The sequence below is a fragment of the Danio rerio genome, chromosome 7 (assembly GCF_049306965.1).
Source record: "Danio rerio strain Tuebingen ecotype United States chromosome 7, GRCz12tu, whole genome shotgun sequence".
Taxonomy (NCBI): domain Eukaryota; kingdom Metazoa; phylum Chordata; class Actinopteri; order Cypriniformes; family Danionidae; genus Danio; species Danio rerio.
Window position 1 is genome coordinate 31344918 of NC_133182.1, and position 22511 is coordinate 31367428.

Consider the following 22511-nt stretch of genomic DNA (forward strand, 5'->3'; position numbering starts at 1 on the left):
ATATGATCCGGCTTTTTCAGGCAGACAGAAAACTCTATTTAACTTGTGCTGAACAAGTGTGATCGCTGTAACATGCCGGTGATGGAAGGAATTTAGCATGTCACATTTGTCCCTGGCCTGCCCCATTTACGTGTTTGTGTTTTCACCTTGAGCAGACACACAATTTCATCGTCCATTTTATGCAGAAATGAAGATTTGACTTGCATGAAGCTGAAAACAGTTTGTTTCTGTCTCTCTGCAGATCAAGTTTGACAGTGACGGCGTGTGTGTGTGCTGTGAGCTCGAGCACCTGAGATCCACCTGTAATAATCTGGGAGATACGCTTAAACTCAACCCGCTGAGAGACTGCAACACCATACGCCTCCGACTGAAGGTATCTGTTTGTGTCCTTGTTTATGTGATTTGTGGGGACACAAATTTGTGAAATGACATGGGTATAACCTAGGTATTACATAGTTGAGGGGGTTTATGAGGACATGCCTTGCGTCCTCATGATTTCAAACTGTTTAAAATCATACTTAGCATGTTTCACATTCAAAATTTGCCACAAATTTCCTGTGAGGGTTGGGTTTCAGGGTAGGTTTGAGATAAGGTTTAGAATATAATGAATAATTTGTATTAAATTGGTGGTTTTAAAATTTTTTCATTTGATCCCCATGAGGAAAATTGTTAAAAAATTATACAAAATAAAGTGTTTTGAAAAATGTAAAACTACAGAAAGGTTTTTTTTTTTTTGTTGGGGTTGGTATTAAGGGACAGAATATACAGTCTGTACAGTGTATCATGTCACTGATAGGACACCTACGATTTCAATATGATTAAAACAATCCTCTGATTAAGAGTCTACCATGTAAACAGCGTACATGCATATATTACTGCCGTTATTGAAGTAAACACTGCAATCAAACTATTACCGTTATGTAACTTTAAGACTTTTCGCCATATTTTCCCACAAGATCCACACACAGTGTTGCCAGATGTAGCTGACTGATTTCAGCCCAAAAATATCCCAAACCCGCCGAAATGCAAAAATACCCACCCAGTCATCTGTAACACGAAAGGTGGTGGGGGTGAGTTGTGACGGTCGCGAGAACACATCGAGAACACATCTATACTCATCTATTTCACAGACAAATCCGCACAATCATGTTCAAAACCGCCCAATCTGGCAACACTGTCCACACACGCGACAGTCAGTATGAAGGACCGCACACACACACACATCGTGAAATGCGAAAAAAAAAATTTCTTTCGATTTGCCGTTCGTTATCAAAACACTCTCACCAGTCCTTACTCATTATTTATTTCTAATACCCCAGTTTGTCATAAAGGCATGAATGAAAATTTCATGAGTAAATGTGAAACTGCCGAACTGCAGTTAAACTCACCCAAAATTACAGGAAACTCTTACATGGAAGCATGTCACGTAAACGCCTTAATTATATTGTTGTCTATTAAGGCAAATAACTAGATTACAGATGTCCATGTAAGCGTAGTCAGCAGTGTCTTCAAAGTTAGTGAAAGATTCAGAAGCACATCCTGCTGATTTGATGCAGAAGTGCTCTTGTTTGTCAGACGCTCACCGGTTTGACTTTCATTCACCGTCATTCATTTTAAAAAGCACCCGGTCCATTTTATTTGCATATATGTTACTCAAACGCACAAACTCTATATGTGCCTGATAGTTAGATGTGGAGCTAACATTATTCAGATTCGCTCTAGTGAGCGCATACAAATCGTCATCATAATTTCTTTGAGTACATGCCTCAATGTCTCATGCCCCCCTTAATAGGTGCTGGCGCGCCCCACAGTTTGAAAACTTCTGCTTTAAAACATGTCTGTACATAAAATAATATCTATGAGAATCCCCATAAACATGAAAACCCAATACGTGCGTATTTGTGCTTGGGTAAAGGTGTGTGTGAACAGTTGCAGCAACCAGAATGTAAATGGGATAAGACATCATGCTTGGAATTGATTTCAAATCATTGTTAAAATAGCCAGCTAATTTTCCTTACACTCATTAATAGCCTCATTTATCAATCTGATATTACATTATTAAGATTTTTTTTAGCATTTCAATTAGACTTATTGATTGCTTGAGTTAATGAATATTGGATTAGACCAAGTAAATGAGGAAAATTAAATACATTAGACATGTAAATGGTGATTGTTTTATCATTGTGATGATGAAAATGCTCAGTGTGAAAGCGTGGATATACATTTGGAAGATATCTAATCATATTTAATTAACCAGATAACACTCAACTAAAAGGAATGAGAAAAACAATAAAAGATGTAGAAAACAATGAACAAAAACAAAAGAAAACAATGAAGAACAAGCTTGATCAATATTCATTGTCTAAAAAGGAGTGGCTTTCTTTGGTACTGACTGTACCACTTATTCACTTACCACTTATTGTTCCAAAAAAGTCTGTATACCTTTGCTTAAAAATACAGTAAAGACACTAAATATGTACAGTGGCGTAAAGTAACAAATTACAAATACTCAAATTAATGCGAGTAGATTTTCAAAGGAATTGTCATTTACTAAGTAGAGTTAAAATATGTGTACTTTAACTTTCACTTGGATACATTTTTAGTGCAGTATCTGCAGTATCGGTTATTTTACTCTACTATTTTCATTCGAATTGCATCACTACTTTATTTTTCTTCTTTATGGAGATTGGCTGAATATAAAACCCAGTTCTGGGTTTTCGCATCCTTTTGAACAACTTTATGACATGGGCGCTTTATAAAGGCAGCAAACTGTTTTGAAGCATTAAAGGTGACCAAAAAGATGTACAAAATCTTTATATGCAATGACCCAGATACTGTTTAGACACTGTTTAGACTGACTAAACAATCATTAAATGCACTACAGAATGTTATGTTTTCACACACACTCACAAATTGCATGTAAACACATCAGCTGTTCACAGCGTAATACTCACTACTCTTTAATACTTTTAGAAGCTACTTTTTACTCTTAGTATGGGTAATAATTAAGACAGACACTTTTCACTAGTCTTTTCATAATCCTTCGATAATGTGCGATATAATTATTTTTTAAATAATGGTTTCTACTTTGGGTACATTTTAAAATGTTATTTAATATTGTCAAGGTTCATTTTAAACTGCTATAACTACAGTCATAAGTATCAGATGATTTTATTCAGTCATTTACATACTCATTTGCTCAAGCAAATACTTATTCATTCATTCATTCATTTTCTTGTCGGCTTAGTCCCTTTATTAATCCGGGGTTGCCACAGCAGAATGAACCGCCAACTTATCCAGCAAGTTTTTTACGCAGCGGTTGCCCTTCCAGCCGCAACCCATCTCTGTGAAACATCCACACACAAATTCACACACACTCATACACTGTGGACAATTTAGCCTACCCAATTCACCTGTACCACATGTCTTTGGACTGTGGGGGAAACCGGAGCACCTGGAGGAAACCCACGCGAACGCAGGGAGAACATGCAAACTCCACACAGAAACGCCAACTGAGCCGAGGCTCGAAACAGCGACCTTCTTGCTGTGAGGTGACAGCACTACCTACTGCGCCACTGCTTCACCCGAAATACTTATTATTTTCTGTTAATTTTACATTTAATAATTAATTAAGGAATTGTATTTTTATTATACACAAACACACACACACAAACACACATATATTATTCTGTACAAACTATATGCATAAAATTAGATTTGAACTGAATGTAGAATGAGGTGTCATGGTGGCTCAGTGGTTAGTACTGTCGCCTCACACTGAGAAGGTCACTAGTTTGAGTCCTGGCTGAGTCAATTGGCATATCTTTGTGTAGTTGGCATGTTCTCCACGTGTTCGCATGGGTTTCGTCCGGGTGCATCAGTTTACCCCACAGTCCAAAGACATGCTTTATAGGTGAATTGAATAAACTACATAGGCCATAGTGTCTATGTGAATGTGATAGTGTATGGGTGTTTCCCAGTACTGAGTTGCGGATGGAAGGGCATCTGCTGTGTAAAACATATGCTGAATAAGCTGGTGGTTCATTCCACTGTGGCAACCCCAGATTAATAAAGGGACTAAGCCGAACGGAAAATGAATGAATGAGAGAACAGGAATTGAAGGGACTGGCCTGTAGAGTACTTGGAGTACATTTTGTTGTAGTGAAGTCCCTAAACCCAATTAATAGTGTTTTCCTAAGCTAACAAGAAGAGAAAAGGGCACTGCAACCACATAGTATTATTACTACATTGATAGTAAAATTAGCACTTTGCTTATCACATATGTGGAACCATGCTTCACCGGATATGAACCTAAGCATTCTGCACAACACCGTACAAACTGTGCAACTGTGTACACTGACCATGCCAGAAAAGTGGTCCTTAGGTGAGTTGATAGGTAGGCGAGGGAAACTAGAAAGTAAGAGTACTAAATAAGGCTCTCATGATTGTCAATGATGAGAGACATCCTTTATCAAACACCTTCCAATTGTTAACTAACTAACTAACTAACTTATTCGACTACAAATCATAGACACTGTTAATTCTTTTGTGGTGTTTATTTAATGTTGTGCAAACAACTGCATGAAAATAATCTTTCATTTGTCAGTAATATGACCCTGTAACTATCATTACTGCAAAAGGGACCAAAAGTTGGCGTCATAATGTCCAGTAGTGTTCATTTTTCCTAGAAACTGCCGTCAAATGTATACTAATGTAAATGCTGAAGTACTTTTTGCCATTTTACAAAAATGTAGGACGAAGCACATATTTCCAATAAGCCCATGTTGCAAATATGAGTATTGAATTTTGGTAGTCTGTGGTATAAATGTGCAGGTTCAGACCCAGGTAGGATTACGTATAGCTGCCTCAATCTTCTCTGGCACTGTTATACCCGTGGGCAAGCACTTAACCCTAAGTCACTCCAAGGGTATTGTGCCTACAGGAATGTTCTGGAAGTCACCTTGAATGAAAATGCCTGCTAAATGATAAGTGCATTTCAGTGTTATGAATATGATAGCGCTCATTTATTAAATTAACATTCTTGCATTACAGCCCTACAGTTTTAGTTTTTTATTATACTGTATCATGATATTATTTCAGTACATAAAGAGGAAGAGATGTCTTAAGCATTAATGTTTGTGCTCTTGTTCTGGTATTTAGCTTTATATGCTGTTTTTAAGCTCAGAATTTCTGCATTAAGGTTTTAACGGATACATTTATAAAACGATCACACTTTTAGCCTGAAGAAGTATTTTTTTGACTCCGTTCCCATACACATTTGGCTTTCTCCAAGGATTCTCCTTTTTCAAACACTTTCCCGTTTCAATTTTACAGGGCATTTGAACCATTTAGCAGAGCAAGAATTACACGCTCTTTCTGAAAACGTCTGCCTTATTGGACACGTCTCTTTGCATGGCACTGTGGCTCTCTCTCTCCTAATATGCAGATGAGACTCAGTCATCATTAGTTATGCATCTTCAATTAGCGTCACCGCTGGTTTCTTTCCCAGTGTCTAAGCAATTCACTCATGCTAGCCATGATCTCTGCATTTGGCAGGTTTTGAAGGGGGTTGCTGTGATATAAGGTTTCCACAAATTTGCTTGTACGCCGCTGTTTAAAATAATAATCTGAAAAACAACAACACTTGAACGTACATGCTTATAAATCTGGCTTGCACTTTTAATGGGTAAAATAATAAGCATTCAAAAAGATGAAGGTTTTCATGTTTTCAAACACTTTTCTCTAAACTTCCTGCCTGAATTAAAAACTAAATCAGAGTTGTGTTTGGATTATTTAAAGGGCAACTATTTACCCTTTTACAAGATGTAAGATGAGCTTTTGGTGTCTCCAGAATGTCTGTAAACTTTCATCTAAAAATATTCATCAGATTATTTATTATTGCCTCCAGAATCTGCCCATTTTGGTGTCTGAGTGCAGTGTAGCTGTTTTTGTAGCCTGTGGCTTTAAATGCAAATGAGCTGCTTTTCTCCACCCACCGTTCCCACATGTGTGTCTGCTTCTCCTGCTTTACGTCAGATAAACAGCAGTCAGTGATAAAGACAGACATGGATGTTGAAATACATCTCATTAGTCAAAAATACCAAGTAAGTTTATTTTATGTATTTGTGGTGGAGTTTATTCAAGCCTTTTTGAAATGATGAGTGACACACAACTGCCATTTGCAGTACACACATTAGTGTTTATTCACACCTTGCTACTGTGGTGATTAAAGAGGTTAAGAATTACATAGCGATTTTACTGTCTTGTTGGAACAGATATTTTAATCCCAGTTTTTTGACATGCTGCCTGTCAATCAATTGGTGGGAAAACTTCAAGGGGATCACTGGGATTTGGGTCCTATTTTAACATCAGGAAATAAAAAAAAGAGACTAGTTGGGTTTTTATCACTCCAGGATGACAGCAGACACATTATACCTACACACAGTTCTGTCCAAACAGCTTACAAAAAAATCATAGGTGCCCTTTAACACTCATTTACCTCAATGGCCTGGCTTAGAATACACACAAAAATGAGTGAAGGTTTTTGGGGATAAAAAGGGTAACAAATATATACTGTGCAGGTCCATTTCACCTACATATTAATGTATATATGTATTATATGTATACATATGTATATATTTTTTTATTATTATCAGTGATTAAATATGTATTTATCTGAAATCAAAAAATCTAATTCAAGTTTTAAATTGGTGTTTGAAACACGTTTGATTATGTAATTTAGTTTATTTCAATTGTTTAATTGAGTTATTTAGGCCCTAATAAGCAGAAACCATATAATGTTTGTTTATTTATTTACTCATTCATTCATTCATTCATTTTCTTTTTGGCCTAGTCTTTTTCTTAATCTGGGGTTTACACAGTGGAATGAACCGTCCACTTCCAGGTGCAACCCATCACTGGGAAACATTTATTAACACTTATTCACACACATACACTATAGCCAATTTAGTTCATTCAGTTCATATAGACCTAATTTCTTTGGACTTGTGTAGGAAACCGGAGCACCTGGAGGAAACCCACACGAACACTGGGAGACCATGCAAACTCCACACAGAAATGCCAACTGACCCAGCTGACCCTTGCTGTGAGGCGATTGTGCTACCCACTGCTCCACCGCCTCACCCCTTATTTATTTACTGTATTTATTTATTTAGATCATGACAATGATCTTGTGCACAATAAATTGTTTGCAGTAAAACAATTGAGAAAAAAACTCCCGAATAAACCTCTATAATTATCAAAAAAAATTTAAAAATAGACTGAAATAAAAGTGTAAGGGTTATATTCTGAGGCTGGACAATGTGCTAAAGCATAGAAATATATCTCACATAGAGATTCTTTAATATCTGACTGTTGATGGTTCATATAAGCACTTATGAGGAGTTATGAAGCATCAAAAAGATTTATACATTTTAATGCTGTTATTGGTGTCTGAAGGTTTAATGTCCTTTCATGGCTATTCAGGTCAATGGAGACGGCTATAAAAGACCCTTGGTACAATTAACATTCTGACTCATTGGCATTCGCACCACTCGGCCTCCTCTGCATTAGGATCGGGGGCCATTATATCCCACTGTGTGTTTCATAATGACAGACTCATTTTCCTTTAGGGCTCATTTGAGGCATAATATCTTGAGGTATTTGTCACATAACGACAGTCAGTAACAAGCGAGTACTATCACATCTGATGAAACAGACTGTAAGTAGTTTGCAGTCCAGAAACCGATCACATTACTGATTTAGACCAACAACAACAGATTGTCAACATTTAAGTAAAGAAATGGTAACATCAGCTTTAAGAACAAAGTATTTTCTGAATATAAAGTGGTGAGAAGCAGGCGTGCAGTTTCATCACTGTTAATTATGTTCAACTCATTGTCAGGGCAATCATCTTTTACCCAGTGTGAGTTTAATGTGTGAACTGAATGTGATGATATAAAACACTGCATGTTGTGAAATAAAGTCTAAAAAATCTATGTTGAGTTGTACTTGCAGACCACAGGCGAAAGCTAATGTACTTTTGTGACAAGTGCAATTTGAAAAATAAGCAAGCGATCCTTCTTTAATGGTTTAGAAACATTCAATCTGAATAAGTCTAAAGAATATGACTAAATTTACTAACTGAATTGAAGGATTAATGAGTAAGTATCTGACCTACCTATTGAGCTGCACATTATCATCACTGATAAATAAACCGTTTTGAAAGCAAACATGTGCATTAAAGAGCCCCTATTATGCATTAAAAAGGTCATATTTGTCTCCAACAACAGGCTGATCTGCATGCAAGGTCAAAAAACACTTGCCCTTCCAACTGCAACCCATCTCTGGGAAACATCCATACACACTAATTCACACTCATAGACTACAGACATGTCTTTGGACTGTGGAGGGAAACTGGAGCACCCCGAGGAAACCCATGCAGGTGCAGGTGCAAACTCGGCACAGAAGCGCAAACTGACCCAGCCGAGGCTCAAACCATTCTTGCTGTAAGGCGACAGCAGTACCTACTGCGCCATTGCATCGCCAATATGATTTACTTTTACCTAATTATCCCAGCAACTACCATATGATTTGCTCAGCGATTCTGTGCTGATTGGTTCAATGACCTAGTCTGTTCAGCTCGATACAGAGAGAATCGCCCACCACAGTTATCAATGATTTTGAAGAAGTTAGAGTGCAGAGAATATGTGTGAGCCCAATGCAGGAGTGCATTAAAGCAATGCAGTAAGTATAGTAAAAACCAGAAGTAAAAACAGTGAAATACATTTAGTAATAAACCACACAGCAGCAAAAGCTGACTATTTTGAAACTTGACCACCACACGTGTTCAGGAACAGCTAACGGTGGCCATAGCAACAACGAACCGCAGTGGATTGTGAGCTCACAAACGCATTTTAATCCGTAAAGATAGCGGCACACGTCGCGTTTTCAACGTGGTTTTAGATGCAATAATCGCTTACTTACTCTTGTGAAATGGAGGAAGAAACTTATCCATGAACTGTGTATTGATAAAGTTCATGTCAAGCTCTGAAAAAGTCCCAGACATCAATATTCTTTTTTTAAACTTCCTTTAACAAATGACCTACGAATCCCCTTGATGTAAGCGTTTAGATTGCTGAAGCACTCATCAGGAAAATGACAGGAACTCAGAGCAAGGCTGTGGCTATAATGCTGAGGTATTTTTGCAAAAGTAAATTTCAACCACTGACTCTTCACAGCCTTTTCTTTGGTTAGGAAAAATAACTCTAACTTTTCCTCACACTTCAGAGCACAGCGTCTTCACAACGTGATTCAACTGGGATCTTCTACAGTGTTTGTCTTCTTCTTCTTTTTTGCTTTATTGTTTGAGGCAGAGGGTTTCAATTTTCCTGGGTTTGCACACAACAAATGAGTAGGGCTTGAGTTCCTTATCGATGTCACGCTGACACGTAAAGATTTGCTACCCTAATGATTTATTTATCCTTTTAACACCTTTTAATGCATTTTTTATATCTAAATTATATATTTGTAACTCGGCTAAATTAAAAAGATTGTGGGTTTGCAATGCAAATAAATTTATTAATTTTACAAGAGATTAAAAGAGGAACAATCACAGTGTGCCTCTTTGCAGATACAGTACAACAAGACATTTAACTAGTTAAACTCCGCGTGACGTTATTGACTTTCTTTTTAAGATTTAAAGGGCTAGCATTGCACCAGACCCACTAAAGTGGTTTTATTTAAAAGTGTAGAATCTATATTTCATGCACATATGCATCACTTTGGTTTTTACTCTACTGTACAAAAGTTATTTACACTTAAATACACAGTATTTTGCATACCCGAGCTGGGTATTGAACATTGGTTCATTTTCATATGGTTCAAATATGACACATGTGCAACTTATTGCTTAAATGAAAGCTCTTGCCGGTGCTCATACGGTTCTAGTGTTCTTTTTACTGAATTATATTCACATATTAAACAGTTGCCGAATGAATTGCAGCGTTTCCATTGCGCAGAAGTGAAAACAATACATTTATGATCAATAAGGAGCCCCAGACAGCACAGACAGCTGTCATCTCTTACCTTATGCTGTGCACTTCAGGGACATTTCCCCTCTGTTTTTGAGGTGATGTGCATACACATACGCTTTTCTTGTTTAGATTTTTTGTCTTGTTTCTAGTCTAAATATGTGAAATTTCTCATATCAAGAAGAATTTTCTTGACGAGCAAAACATTTTGTCTTGTTTTGAGAAATAATATGCCAATATTAAGTGAGTTTTTCCTTAAAACAAGCAAAATAATCTGCCAATGGGGTAAGCAAATTAATCTTGTTTTTTCTTTTGACGTAAGATTATTTTGCTTACCGCATTGGCAGATTATTTTGCTTGTTTTAAGGAAAAACTCACTTAATATTGGCATATTATTTCGCAAAACAAGACAATATGTTGTGCTTGTGTAGAAAATTCTTCTTGATTTAGGAATTTTTAGATACTGTATTTGGACTAGAAACAAGACAAAAAATCTAAGTAAGAAAAGCATTTTTGCAGTGTAAGTAATCCTTTTATATGTCTGACATGGTCCAAACAAAAGAATAGTGAAATATGAAAACAATGATTAATCCCTTTGGCTTGTGTAACACCTCTCATCAGTTGGAATACAATAACGTTTGCATAGATTATGGTAGAGACATTTTTTCTTTTTCCTATGATGTGCAGGAACCACCAAAATTAATTACAGCAACCTAGACCACACAGAACCTAAAAGGTACACTTTTAAATTTGATTTTATAAGAAATTAATAAATAAATACAAAAAGCGCCTCTTTTTTTAGGAGTTTATTATAACACAGACAACATATACAGTTATTTAAACACTTTCAATAGTGTTTTATGAAAGTTCAAAGGGTTTTCTTTAAAATGGTACCAAATTTTTGCATGTATACCTCTGGATTTGGGAATTGGGAAGCTATTAAATTTGGGTAGGCAAAATTCAGGCGGAAATCCCAAAATAGCACTGGAGTTTATATTCTAATGAACAAATTAGAGTAAGACCAAAACCCCAAAAAACAGAAGATAGATAACAATTGTAACCACAGCAGATTGTGGGGTTTCCAATCATATAAAAGGACAATTTCTCTGCAGAACATGCAGAACAATTACTAAAACCACACAAATTCAAACTAGTAACATTTTAGACCCTGTCTATACGAACACAAGTATTTTTAATTTCTATGTGGTTTGGCTGTTTGTGCAAATGAAAACGCAGTATCCGGTGACTAAAACCGAAACTTTCTGAAAACTTTGGCAGGGGTGAAGTTTTTCCAAAACTCTGGGTAAAGTGTGGTAATGTGGTCACTATTATCTGAGATCTCATGACGTTAGGCATGGCACTATAATCGTTTTCAAGGTATACCGTGGTTTAGAAAAGACAAAATTTTAAAACGCCCACAAGTTTCTGGTATAACGCTCCTATGGTTTATCTAAGATTTTCTGTTTTTATGTTTTTTTTTTGTTATTGTTTTTTAGGACAACAGTATCTGCAGCAGAAAAGAAACCTAAATATGTGGTTTTAAATTGTAAATAAATCAGTGTTTTTGGAACTAATGAAGACACGTTTTTTAATATAAAATATATTGTGTTCAAAGGGGAAAAAAGTCTAATTGGCCAACATGGCTGGGTTCACACCACACTGAAGATGCCATTGAGGCAATTTTGGCACACTTGCAGCAAACATGTTGTGTATTCCATGTCATTCTCACCGCAGGGCAGTAATTCGCCTCTCTTCTCACATTTGCATTGAATTGTATGCAATGTACTTGTGCAAATCTACATATGTACGTAATCTACGTTTGGTGTGAACCAGGCATCTTGTTTTTTTTTTTTTTTTTTTTTTGCTGCCTGTTGGTTCGATGTGCCCTTAACATGCATGATAGTGCATTTTTTTGTTTTGTTTTCTTATGGGCGGAGACATTTTTAAACGAAGGCATGGGAAAACTCTGTTTATAGAAATACCCATGTACATGTGGAATTGTTACAGAACAAATTTGCAGAATTGTTGTTAATTGTAAAAACAACAACAACAATAAGCACAACATACTTTCCAATTAGTTTACCATTGACACTTTGCTATATACCACCACACAAAGCCCCATTTCTGAGTCATTGATTAAAACACTTAGCAAGCCACAGATGCTCTAAAACATTTATGTATTAGTCATTTTAGACATTTGAATCATCAAAAGAAACTTCTTCACTTTAAAAGACCTTTTGTGGAATGATGCTGGATGTTAAACCATCAATGCCATGAAACAACCTTTATTTTTAATAGGGTATAGTTCTCATTTATAGTGTGAGTGGGCATTATGAGACTTTTTTTTTGCAGTGCTTTGTTGTCTGTGGTTGTATAGTCAAGAACAAGAGGTCATGGCCTGTTGGGGGTTTTTAGATGATTGTACAGTCATGTAGAAGCGGTTAGGCCTGTCCAGTCCTCTTAGGATGGTCTCCTTTCACATAAAGGGCTTGTGCACATTCAGGAATTCAGCATTTTCCTTGAGGACATCACTGGGTCACGTATATTCCATGTTGTCACAACGAGAGATCGGACAGGGCTCTGATAGCAGGTGTGTGTGATGGGTTGTCGTAAATACTGAATGTACCTAAACACTTTCTCTTGATGACTCACAAGTGGCTTCTCACTGAGCTCTGAAATTGTCAATTCTTTTAATGCCATTAACTCTCACCACTGCTAATGCTTAGGCTAATACATTGTTAGATTATATACAATATGAATTCATTTTCAAAGTCGAAAGGTTTTATGTAGCATTTTATTATTATTATTATTATTATTATTATTATTATTACAACACTTGCTGTTTTTAAGCTGGTTTGTGATTTTATTGTTTTACTTTACTTTTTTTACTTTAAATTTATCTTTGGCTTCACCACACAACCACATTCGCGTTTACATTACACACATCACAGAAACACAGGCAACACAAAACATTCAATGTCATCACATAAATCACATTAAAAAGCTCAATTAACTCTATTCATACTTAAAACTCGGCATTTAAAATTGTAATGGCAGTCGGGCTTTGATACTTATTTTACTAAACTTGAGGTTGCCTAAAACATCTTTTTGATGGCAAAAGCTGAAATTTTACATTTAAAGGATGTGACAACTTTGTTTAATTCTCATAGAATAAATGCCATTTATTTGTCTTTGTGCTTTACCTATAGTTGCACTTGCAATTGTTACTACTCGACATAGTTTTCGCTTTTCTTTAATGTGGCAACAGTCCATACAATGGAATAATGTAAAACTCACCGCACTTTCAACCAAGTTCTTGTATATCATCTCCAGAATATCTTGACTCACATCAAATTGTTGTAATCTTCTAATGAGATCAAATCTCCGCATTGCCTTTTTTTTAAATGAACCCTACATTTTTATTGTGTTTTTTGATATATCAGGACACAAATGTGGATAGTGACATGGGTATTACACAGAAATTACAAGGTGATGGTGAATTATGAGGAAATTACTGACATTTCTCAAAAGCTTATGCGGTTTTTTCAGAAAGTAAAGCTGTATTGTAAAATCGAGGTTTGGAAACAATGGAAACCTACAGTATATGTCCCCAAAATTCAATGTGTGTGTGTTAATACAATGTGAATGTTAATTTTAGGTCCAAAATATTGTATCAATATAATATTAATATAGTATATATTATATTAATATGATATATTTATATAATATAATAGCAAAATTATATCAATATAATTGTAATACATTATATAATTAATTCTACATTTTTTGTATACAATTAATAATATCGTTATAATACAGTTATACAATTTCATAATAATTGAATGTAGTGTCAGCATTTCTACACTTGTAACAAACAATTTACCATGTATCAATAGATAAAGTAAACAAAGTTTTCAGTCTGTGAAATAAACAGAAGTAAATTATATCCATTGAAACAAAAGGATCAAATGAAATTGAATTGGAATGTGGGAAGCTAATCAAATACTTCTTCTAGTCCTTGAATAGGAAAGGAATTTAAAGGATTTACTCTGTTACACCATTTAATTCAGCTCTTTTGTGCTCATCTTTATCAAAGCAATGATACCATAAAAAAATCCCACTTTGGTGACACCGTTATCCTCCTTATCCATTATGTCATAGCCGCGCTCTCTCCTCCACACATTTATTCCTTTTTAACTGCAGTTTTTTCTCAGACTCTCTCGCTCTGACAAACACAACAATAAATGTTCTCGCCAAGCTGAGGTTTTGCAGCAAAACAATTGCCAGTCTCGTTAATTTTCTCACTCTCCATCTGTCCCTCCACCCGTCTTTCTTTCTGATTTACACGTTGTTGTGGTCTCCTTTTTATCCCTGTTTCTCTGTGTCTCACAGGAGCTGCTTTTCAGCGTGTGTGCACTGAATGTTATCTCCACGATTGTGTGTGCTCTGGCCACGGCCGTGTGCTGTATGCAAATGGTCTCCACTGATTTACTACAGATGGTAAGTGTGATCCATACCATTATGCTGAATGTGTGTGTGTCTAGATACACTACATTTTTACACATTATGTCATGGAGTTTAAATCATACCATCAAGACAAGTGAACACGTAATAGTATAATTTAGCAAATTGCCTAAGAAATATTGTGCAGTGGGTTGTATATCCATAGCAATTAACAGTAAAATAACTGTAAATTAATTGTTCATATAAATAGTAAATAAATAATAGTACATTGTTGATTAAACGAGTAATTATTGTTCACATACATAGCGTTATAGTGTAGCGTTATATTGTATAGTGTAGATTTACAAAAAAAAAACAAAAAAACACATTGTATATATCTAAACATAGTGTCATGATCACCAGCGGTCTAGCCTATGCAGTTCACTGGAGAACTACACATCTGCCACCACATGAACTACAACTACCATGATGCTGTGCGCCATCAACACCGGCTATAGCTGACAATAATCTGGACACTCACTCACACACACAGCTGAAATTCATACTCGATTACTTGGACTATAAAAACACGGCAAGGCAAGGTAATACTTCGTAATGCTCACTTACAGTTCAACAAGACTCAGCAATGTGTGTGAGAATGTGAGGTGTGTCTACACTGTAATCCCGAATAAGTTGACAAAACTCAAAAAATTTGAGGTAATCAGTTACGTCAAATTTTTTAAGTTATGAAATTATCTATTTTAAGTAAACAGAAACATTAAGTTTTGAGTTTGTTGTACTCATGCAAGACACTTCACCTAACTTAAAATACCCAAGTTACTCAGCTTATACGTTTTAATTGCAATTAACTTAATTGTTTTAATTTTTCCAAACTTAAAATACTTAGTCACCCAGCTCATACATTTTAATACCAATTAACTTAATTGCTTTAATTTCTTTCAACTTTAAATACTTAAATCACCCAGCTCATACATTTTAATAGCAATTAACTTATTTTTAATTATTTATCTCACCTTTACATACTTAGTCACCCAGCTCATACATTTTGATAGCATTTTTTAAAATTAACTTCTCCATCGTCAGTTTCACAATTAAAATTAGCCATTATTTTAAACTTTAAACCCCATAAATCTGTCAAAATAAATCTGTAATTAAAAACACACAGACAATACCATTTTAGACATTTATTGTTAAAGAAAAAATGTCCAACAGTACTTTCAAATTTGTCTCCTATGCAATTACAAATGTCTTAAAACAATAAAAACTATTAGACATAAAGAGATTGAAAATGAACACTATTCTGAAATTAATAAAAATTACCCACAATGTAAATATGATATCAGACATAAGAGCCTCAAGAAAAAACAACTATAAGTTTGATAAAATTTAATAATACATTAATAAGTGTAAAACTTACTCTTAAGGCATTCGTTAAAAAAAATAATAAGTGCACATTCTGTGAAGTGACTCGTTTAGTGTAAACTACACAGAAACTGTGTATATATATATATCGTTGAAGTCAGAATTATTCGCCCCCATTTATTTTTCCCCCAATTTCTGTTTAACGGAGAGCAGATTATATATATATATATATATATATATATAGTAGCGAGGCAGAGGGAAAACAGCGACACAGTTGGATAAGTTTACAGACAAGTCCCCGGAGGGTGCTTTATTTACAACGTGAATGGGGTGTAAACGGTGCTCTTCTTCAAGGTGAGGTGCTCTGGTGCTCCGGGAAGTAAGTGAAGGACAGTGAGTAGTCGGATGTGGGATCGTCACGAGCTGGAGTCTGCTGTGGAGAGACAGAGAGACAAGCGTTATCGCATGGAGTCATTGGGTGAATGAAGCTCATCTTCTCCTTGCGTGGGCTTGGTTTATATGCCTCTCCACTTGATGACGTCCAGCTGTGAACGATCCTGTGTTGATGATGGTCCAGCTGGGTTGAATTAGCGACCAGGGCGACGTGGCATGTGTGCGCTCGTTACAATATATATATATATATATATATATATATATATATATATATATATATATATATATATATATATATATATATATATATATATATATATATATATATACACAGTCTTGGTTGAACTATGATTCTGTCATTTACTTATTCCAAACCTGTTCGAGTTTCTTTCTTCTGTTGAAAAAAAAAAAAAAGCTGAGACCTGTAACCACCGATTTCCACAGTATTTGTTTTCCTATTAGAAAGTCAGTGGTTACAGGTTGTCAGCTTTACTTAACTTTTGTGTTCAACAGAAGCAAGAAATTCAAGCAGGTTTGGGACAAGTGAAGAGTTAGTAAATGACAGAATTTTACATTTGGACAAACTATCCCTATATATAATAAAATGCATACTTACCAATTAAAGGTAAATAAATGTTTTGAAGTTACTACCCCAGAGACAGTCTTTATTAAGTTAAAAAAAAAAAAAGCTCTACATCAACTCATTCTTTAAGGTTTCCATGCTACGAGACTTTTTATTTTCCATCATCCATGCCAAGCAAAACTTTTTGCACAAGTTCAAAGTCCTTTACTATATATTATGTGAAGAGCATACATTAATCCATACAAGACAAGAAAGGTCTGGAAGTGTGCTGTGGGTGGTGTCCAATTCATTCTTCAGGACAACAGAGACCCTCAGTGAATGCAGGGCCAATAAAGCATGTTCAGTCAGCAGGATTATCAATCTAAAAACATAATTCAAGGATATTAATGTAAGGACAGTATCAAAATGACTGAGCCAATATTATATGATTCATCAACTATTCTTGATTACAAATATGTTATTAAGTAAAAGTTTTCAAAACTTTCATCTTTTCATTAAACATGCCTAATTGTGAAAAGAATGAATGAAGTCTTACCATGGTGTTCCTAAAGAATCTTAAGTCACGCTCACGCAGCAAGACCAAAAGACCTCTGATAACAGTAGTCCGTCATGAACTGACATCATGCAGTTCCTGGAAATCAAGAATCAATTTTTTAAAAATTAAAAAAATAATAATAATTCAAATTATATTTTAATGTATACTTTAACACGTGACCCCAAACATACCTGCTCATCATAAACCTTTAAAAGATTAGCCAGGGTATCTGCTGTCTTGCCAGTTTTGGATGCTGTTTGCCTTGAAATTGTCATCAAATGAAATAGGTGGTGGTCTAGTTTTGCAAAGAATTTGTGGGGAAAATTCTCATTTGTAACATGTTGGTACTCTGCAAACAGTAAAAAGAAACAAGAGAGAATTTCATAAAACAAACCCACACCACAAAATATACAATTCTAGAAAAAATGTATTAATATTATTATTATGTTTCATTTACTTATCTATTTTTTACCTCAGATGAAAATCAGGTGTTGATCAGATGTTGAAAGCAGGATCTTCATGTTGTAAACTGAACTCAAGGTCTAGCTGAAGTTTCACTTTCCTTGCTGCAAAAGTATCATTGATAAATACACTGTAATATTTATTTTATCTGGATATGCCAGGCATAGTAGTACAAAATAAATATTTTACCCACCTTTCACATGCCTCCATTTAAGAACCTATCTGTAGTCAGCAACACCCGACCTTCAATTCTGTATGTACACAAAGTCACAGTGTCATTTAGCTGAGAGTGGAAGTAGTACAATTGCCTGATGTCTAACGTTAACCTCCAAAATGGTTAGCAATAGAGCTGATTATCATGTTAGTTGCTTTAATTCGATGAACACAGATTTAAACAGTATTGAAATTTCTAAAACTGAATAGGACGACAAAGAAATTTAAGGCCTGATTTTAAAAGCTAGAAATAACAAAACTTACCTTATTGTCTAATGATGTAAAAATATATAGACTAAAATATTTATATTTTTAAGATATAAATATATTTTAAGCTACAAAATTTGCACATCAGAAAACTGTCTTCTTTACCACGTCTTGAATATTTAGTTTTGTTATTATTTTATTTAATAACATAATTTTGTATTAATGTGTTATAGATATGCATACTTTGTTTTTTAGGCTGTTTATATTCTCTCCAGAGTAAACATTTTAAAAAATAGATTGAAAAAAAAAAAAACTTTTATCATACCTTTAAAATACATTTGACCTAAATGACATTTAAACTCACTTAACTGATCGCATTAATCAGGTAATCATTGATATGCAGAGATGTCGTCTTAAGCGCGAGGAAATATTAAGTGTTGATCAGTGCTGGTGATTGAGGTAAAGTTAGTTTTATATTTACACATTCAGACTTTCTCCTTAATAATATAATTTCAGAAAGGTAATTTTTGCATATTCTTAATGGTGAAATCATATTAGCAGCCAATGACTTTCAAAGTACAACATTGTTCAGTCAAAAAAAATAGTGCATTTAGTGTAATGTTGTTTTCATGTCATACTTGCATGTGATTTCAGAACGAATAGACAAAGTACCATGGTAAACAATTTATGGAGCGAGTCACAAGTTGTTACTAAATGAATGTATGAATATAAAACCAACTTTACCTCAATGTGGTAGTGTAAAATGAAGCTCTGCTCTGTACCTGCTCAGGTGAGGAGCGCAGCTTAAATGTTCTCCGTCAGGCTATCCTCATACATGGATCAGCAAGCAACAAGCTGCGTGTGACAGAGTTAAGTTTTGAGACTACGTTTTTGCGCGTCATCAGAAAATACCGTTAAGTGTTTAGGCGGAGATCATTTGAGTTATGATTAACGTTACGTTTCTTGCGCCTTTCGTTTCCGAAGTGCCTACAGATCGCGAAGATAATACCACATTCACAGACTGGATGGAGTTCAGCGCAGCGCCATGACATGCGGTTGTGAGAGCGCGCGTCTCCATGACAACTTCAGCACAGGCTGAGAAAAGGCATACTCGCGCCAAGATTTAAATTTTTTTGAAAAATGTAATCTGCCGATTTTAAATATTTTTGTCTTTATCACACTCTGTTAAAATTCAGAGTTAACACATTACAACTAACGCTAACATTGCACTGATTCTAACTTTTTAAACAGTAATGTTAACGTTAGTTAGCAACAAGTGAGGCTAAACATGTTTTCTGTAATGTACGACATGTAAACGCACCCTGATTAACTCTACATTACATTGAACTGTTACTGTGATTATATTAATTAAAACATACATTTAATATTTCTTGGATTTGTAAATATTTTACTTACTGTAGTGTGAAGCGAGGCCGATCCGCCATCTTGAAAAAAACGAATGAAGCATAAGCATGTACGTGAACCTAGATGACGTCAGACGCAAAATCACTAGGCTGACAGAATTTGAGTTAATGAAACTTTAAAGAGACATTTTGTATAGATTAAACCCAGCAGAGTTGTTCACCTTACTTGAAAGATTAAATTTTTACAAACTCAAAAATAAGAAAAAGTTCTAAATACTCATCAAGGTTAATTAAGATAAACGAATTTTAATGATTTAAGTTAATAGAACTCAACTCAATTAATTAGTTACAGCATTAGGGTTTACAGTGTATATAATCCAACTAATCAGTCTTCATGAGCTACAGCTGTGTGCAAGTAATCAGTGGTGATCCAGAACTGATGTGTATTTGAGGTGTCTGATGGGAAATGTAGTGCAGTTCAGTGGCAGTATTGTAGTTTGGGTGATAGTAAATGTTTTCCAGTAATCTGCAAAGACTAGATCATAGATTTGTGACACATACTCTCCATGACATGTCATACTACAAATAAAACATTATGTTTTTCCCTAAATAAGTGTCTATACTTGGGATCTGGGTGCTTTGTTTATCAAGAAAATAATCATTTTAGAAGTTGTTAATTTTTTGTGTGTGTGTTTTTAGCCTGAATTTCAGGGCAAAACCTCACTATAAAGGTGAATTGAAGCATTTCTCAGAGGTAATAAGAGAGTACTGTTGGATTTTAAATATGTTGACTTTATTCAAAGTAAGGAAAACCATAGCCTAATGAAATTTATTGCAAGTAGAGAAGCTTCACTCATATTTGGAAAATATTTGATTCTGTATGTTTGAACTTTCTGGGTTACAGAGACTTCAGTTCCAAGCTATTTGGATAAATGTTGATAAATATGTGAACCCAAAAGATGTTTTGAAGAACATAACAACCAAAAAGTTTGGTTCCTATTGACTCCATTGTGTTTTGGTCCATATACTTCAACACAATGCTGGTTGCTAACATTCTTGAACAAATCATTCAAAACATCACAGACAGAAGCAAATCATTGAGGTTTGGAATGTCATGAGTAAACACAATTTTAATTGTCCCATGAAATACAGTTTTTTCTCAATTTGTAGGAATGTACAGTATGTAGAATTTAGAAACCTTTGCTTCAGGAGAATGATAGCTATAGCAATGTTAAATGAATATCTAAATATCTCATACAGTTTTCAATCAATAATAAAATAAAATAAAATAAACACTCAACTAAAATTACAGTAGTAAAAAAGACTATGGTAAAGGAAGCATCTGATCAAGCAACATTTCACCTGCATCATGCTGACAGAAGCGACCACTGAAATGATACTCTCAAAGTTTGATTATGATTCTGAAATGTATTTGAGACTTTAGATCCTTCTGTAGATCTGCCTGTGCGTCTGCTCTGTTTCTTTGCACGACACATTAACATTACAATACAGAATAGCTTTTGGTTTTCCTGTCAAAAACAACTAAATTATTTTACATAAAAATCAACCTAGGGGAGTGAAGAAAGGGTCTTGTTTTAAAGTATGGATACATGATCTTTGCACATACAATTTTTAAATTTAAAAAAATGATTCAAATATAAATATACTCACATTTTCAAATTAGCCTTTTTCACCTTGATGACATCTATTTTTTTATAAGCACTTGTGTTTGGTGATCACTGGCATAAAATAAAACCTGTTCACATGCACATTTGTCACCCGGTATTATTAACTTATTACATTAAAATTGTTACAGAACTTCAGTGAGTTGTATTTAGCTCTTCTTTAATGCACAATAAAACCAAAGCCATTGATGCTGCAACAGGAATCTTCATCTGATCTCTTTTATATAGTTTTTTTCCATATTTTTCAAAAGAACTGTATTATTCATTTTGTAAGCATAAGAATAGATGAGAACGAGACTACAGATGTTATAATGCTCAGAGAGAGTGATCTGTGGATCTGTCATCGCACTCTTTTAGTGGATCTGTCTTTTTCAGCCAGCCTGTTTTATGCGAGGGAAAATAAACTTGTGACACATAAAGTTTTAATATTCTTTAAGAGTGGTCTTTGTGCATTTTATGAGCACTGCAGTAAATTGCACGGCCTCGTGGATGACTGCAGCAGAGGCAGGGGCACAGCTAGATGAATTGAGATGGCTTATATTAGCATGACTGTGGCTCTGTGAATCGCTGGAGCAGTTGTGGGATTAGTTTTGACTTGGGGCACAGAGTGGCAAAGCGAGAAATCACCACTGTTACCAGCTGCACAGTCCATGAACAAAGACAACAGAGACCCGAGGGCAGGGATGAGGTGAAGCATGGCGCGGAGCTTTTCCCTTTGCGTTACTGCATTAGTTGATTTCATCATTACATGATCCTTTTGTGTTCATCTCTTAAGGATTTGGTGCTTGTCATGTACTGAAATGATTTTGACATTGTATTTCAATCAATGCCTTTATATTTCTTCTTATACTTGTCATTTCATTTAATCAATTTCAATTCATCTTTATTTTATAGAGCTTTTTGTACAGTAGATTGTGTCAAGGCAGTTAAGTTGTAGTAAATTGAAACTGCTTCAGTGTCACAGTTGAAGTTCAGTTTAGTTCAGTTTACAGTTATTTTTAAGGATGTTTAAGATCAAATTGATCTAGACTGAAAGAAAAAGAAAGCAAAATTAACAGTTTTTCTGTTTGGAAGGTGTGAAGTTTCCAGATAGTGTTGATCATCTTTCATTTACTACACTGTAAAACCTAAAAGGTTAAGGTAACTCAAACCATTTGAGGAAATCGATTTCAACAAACCATTTAAGTTAAAAAACTAATCCTAATAAGTACT

General features: G+C 34.9%; 1 protein-coding gene and 1 long non-coding RNA gene across 6 annotated transcripts in view; one reads left to right on the forward strand and one right to left on the reverse strand.

The window, feature by feature from the left end:
• The window catches only part of fam189a1 (family with sequence similarity 189 member A1), a 205886-nt gene that overhangs the window by 166012 nt on the left and 17363 nt on the right, over window positions 1-22511 (forward strand). For all 3 annotated transcript variants that reach the window (XM_073908638.1, XM_003198968.7, XM_068222641.2), the window contains exons 4-5: window positions 242-373; window positions 14424-14531. In XM_073908638.1, the coding sequence (XP_073764739.1) occupies window positions 242-373; window positions 14424-14531 (240 nt within the window). The remainder of the gene's footprint in view (window positions 1-241; window positions 374-14423; window positions 14532-22511) is intronic.
• On the reverse strand, window positions 17091-19712 carry LOC141375380 (uncharacterized). Of its 3 annotated transcripts, none has more exons than XR_012383330.1 (7): window positions 19667-19712; window positions 19033-19105; window positions 18024-18081; window positions 17841-17934; window positions 17560-17717; window positions 17369-17464; window positions 17091-17194 (listed from the first exon to the last, which is right to left on the reverse strand). It is a non-coding gene; the product is annotated as an uncharacterized lncRNA (long non-coding RNA). The 3 variants fall into 3 exon arrangements; XR_012383331.1 differs by having other exon boundaries at window positions 18995-19105; XR_012383329.1 differs by lacking the exon at window positions 19033-19105.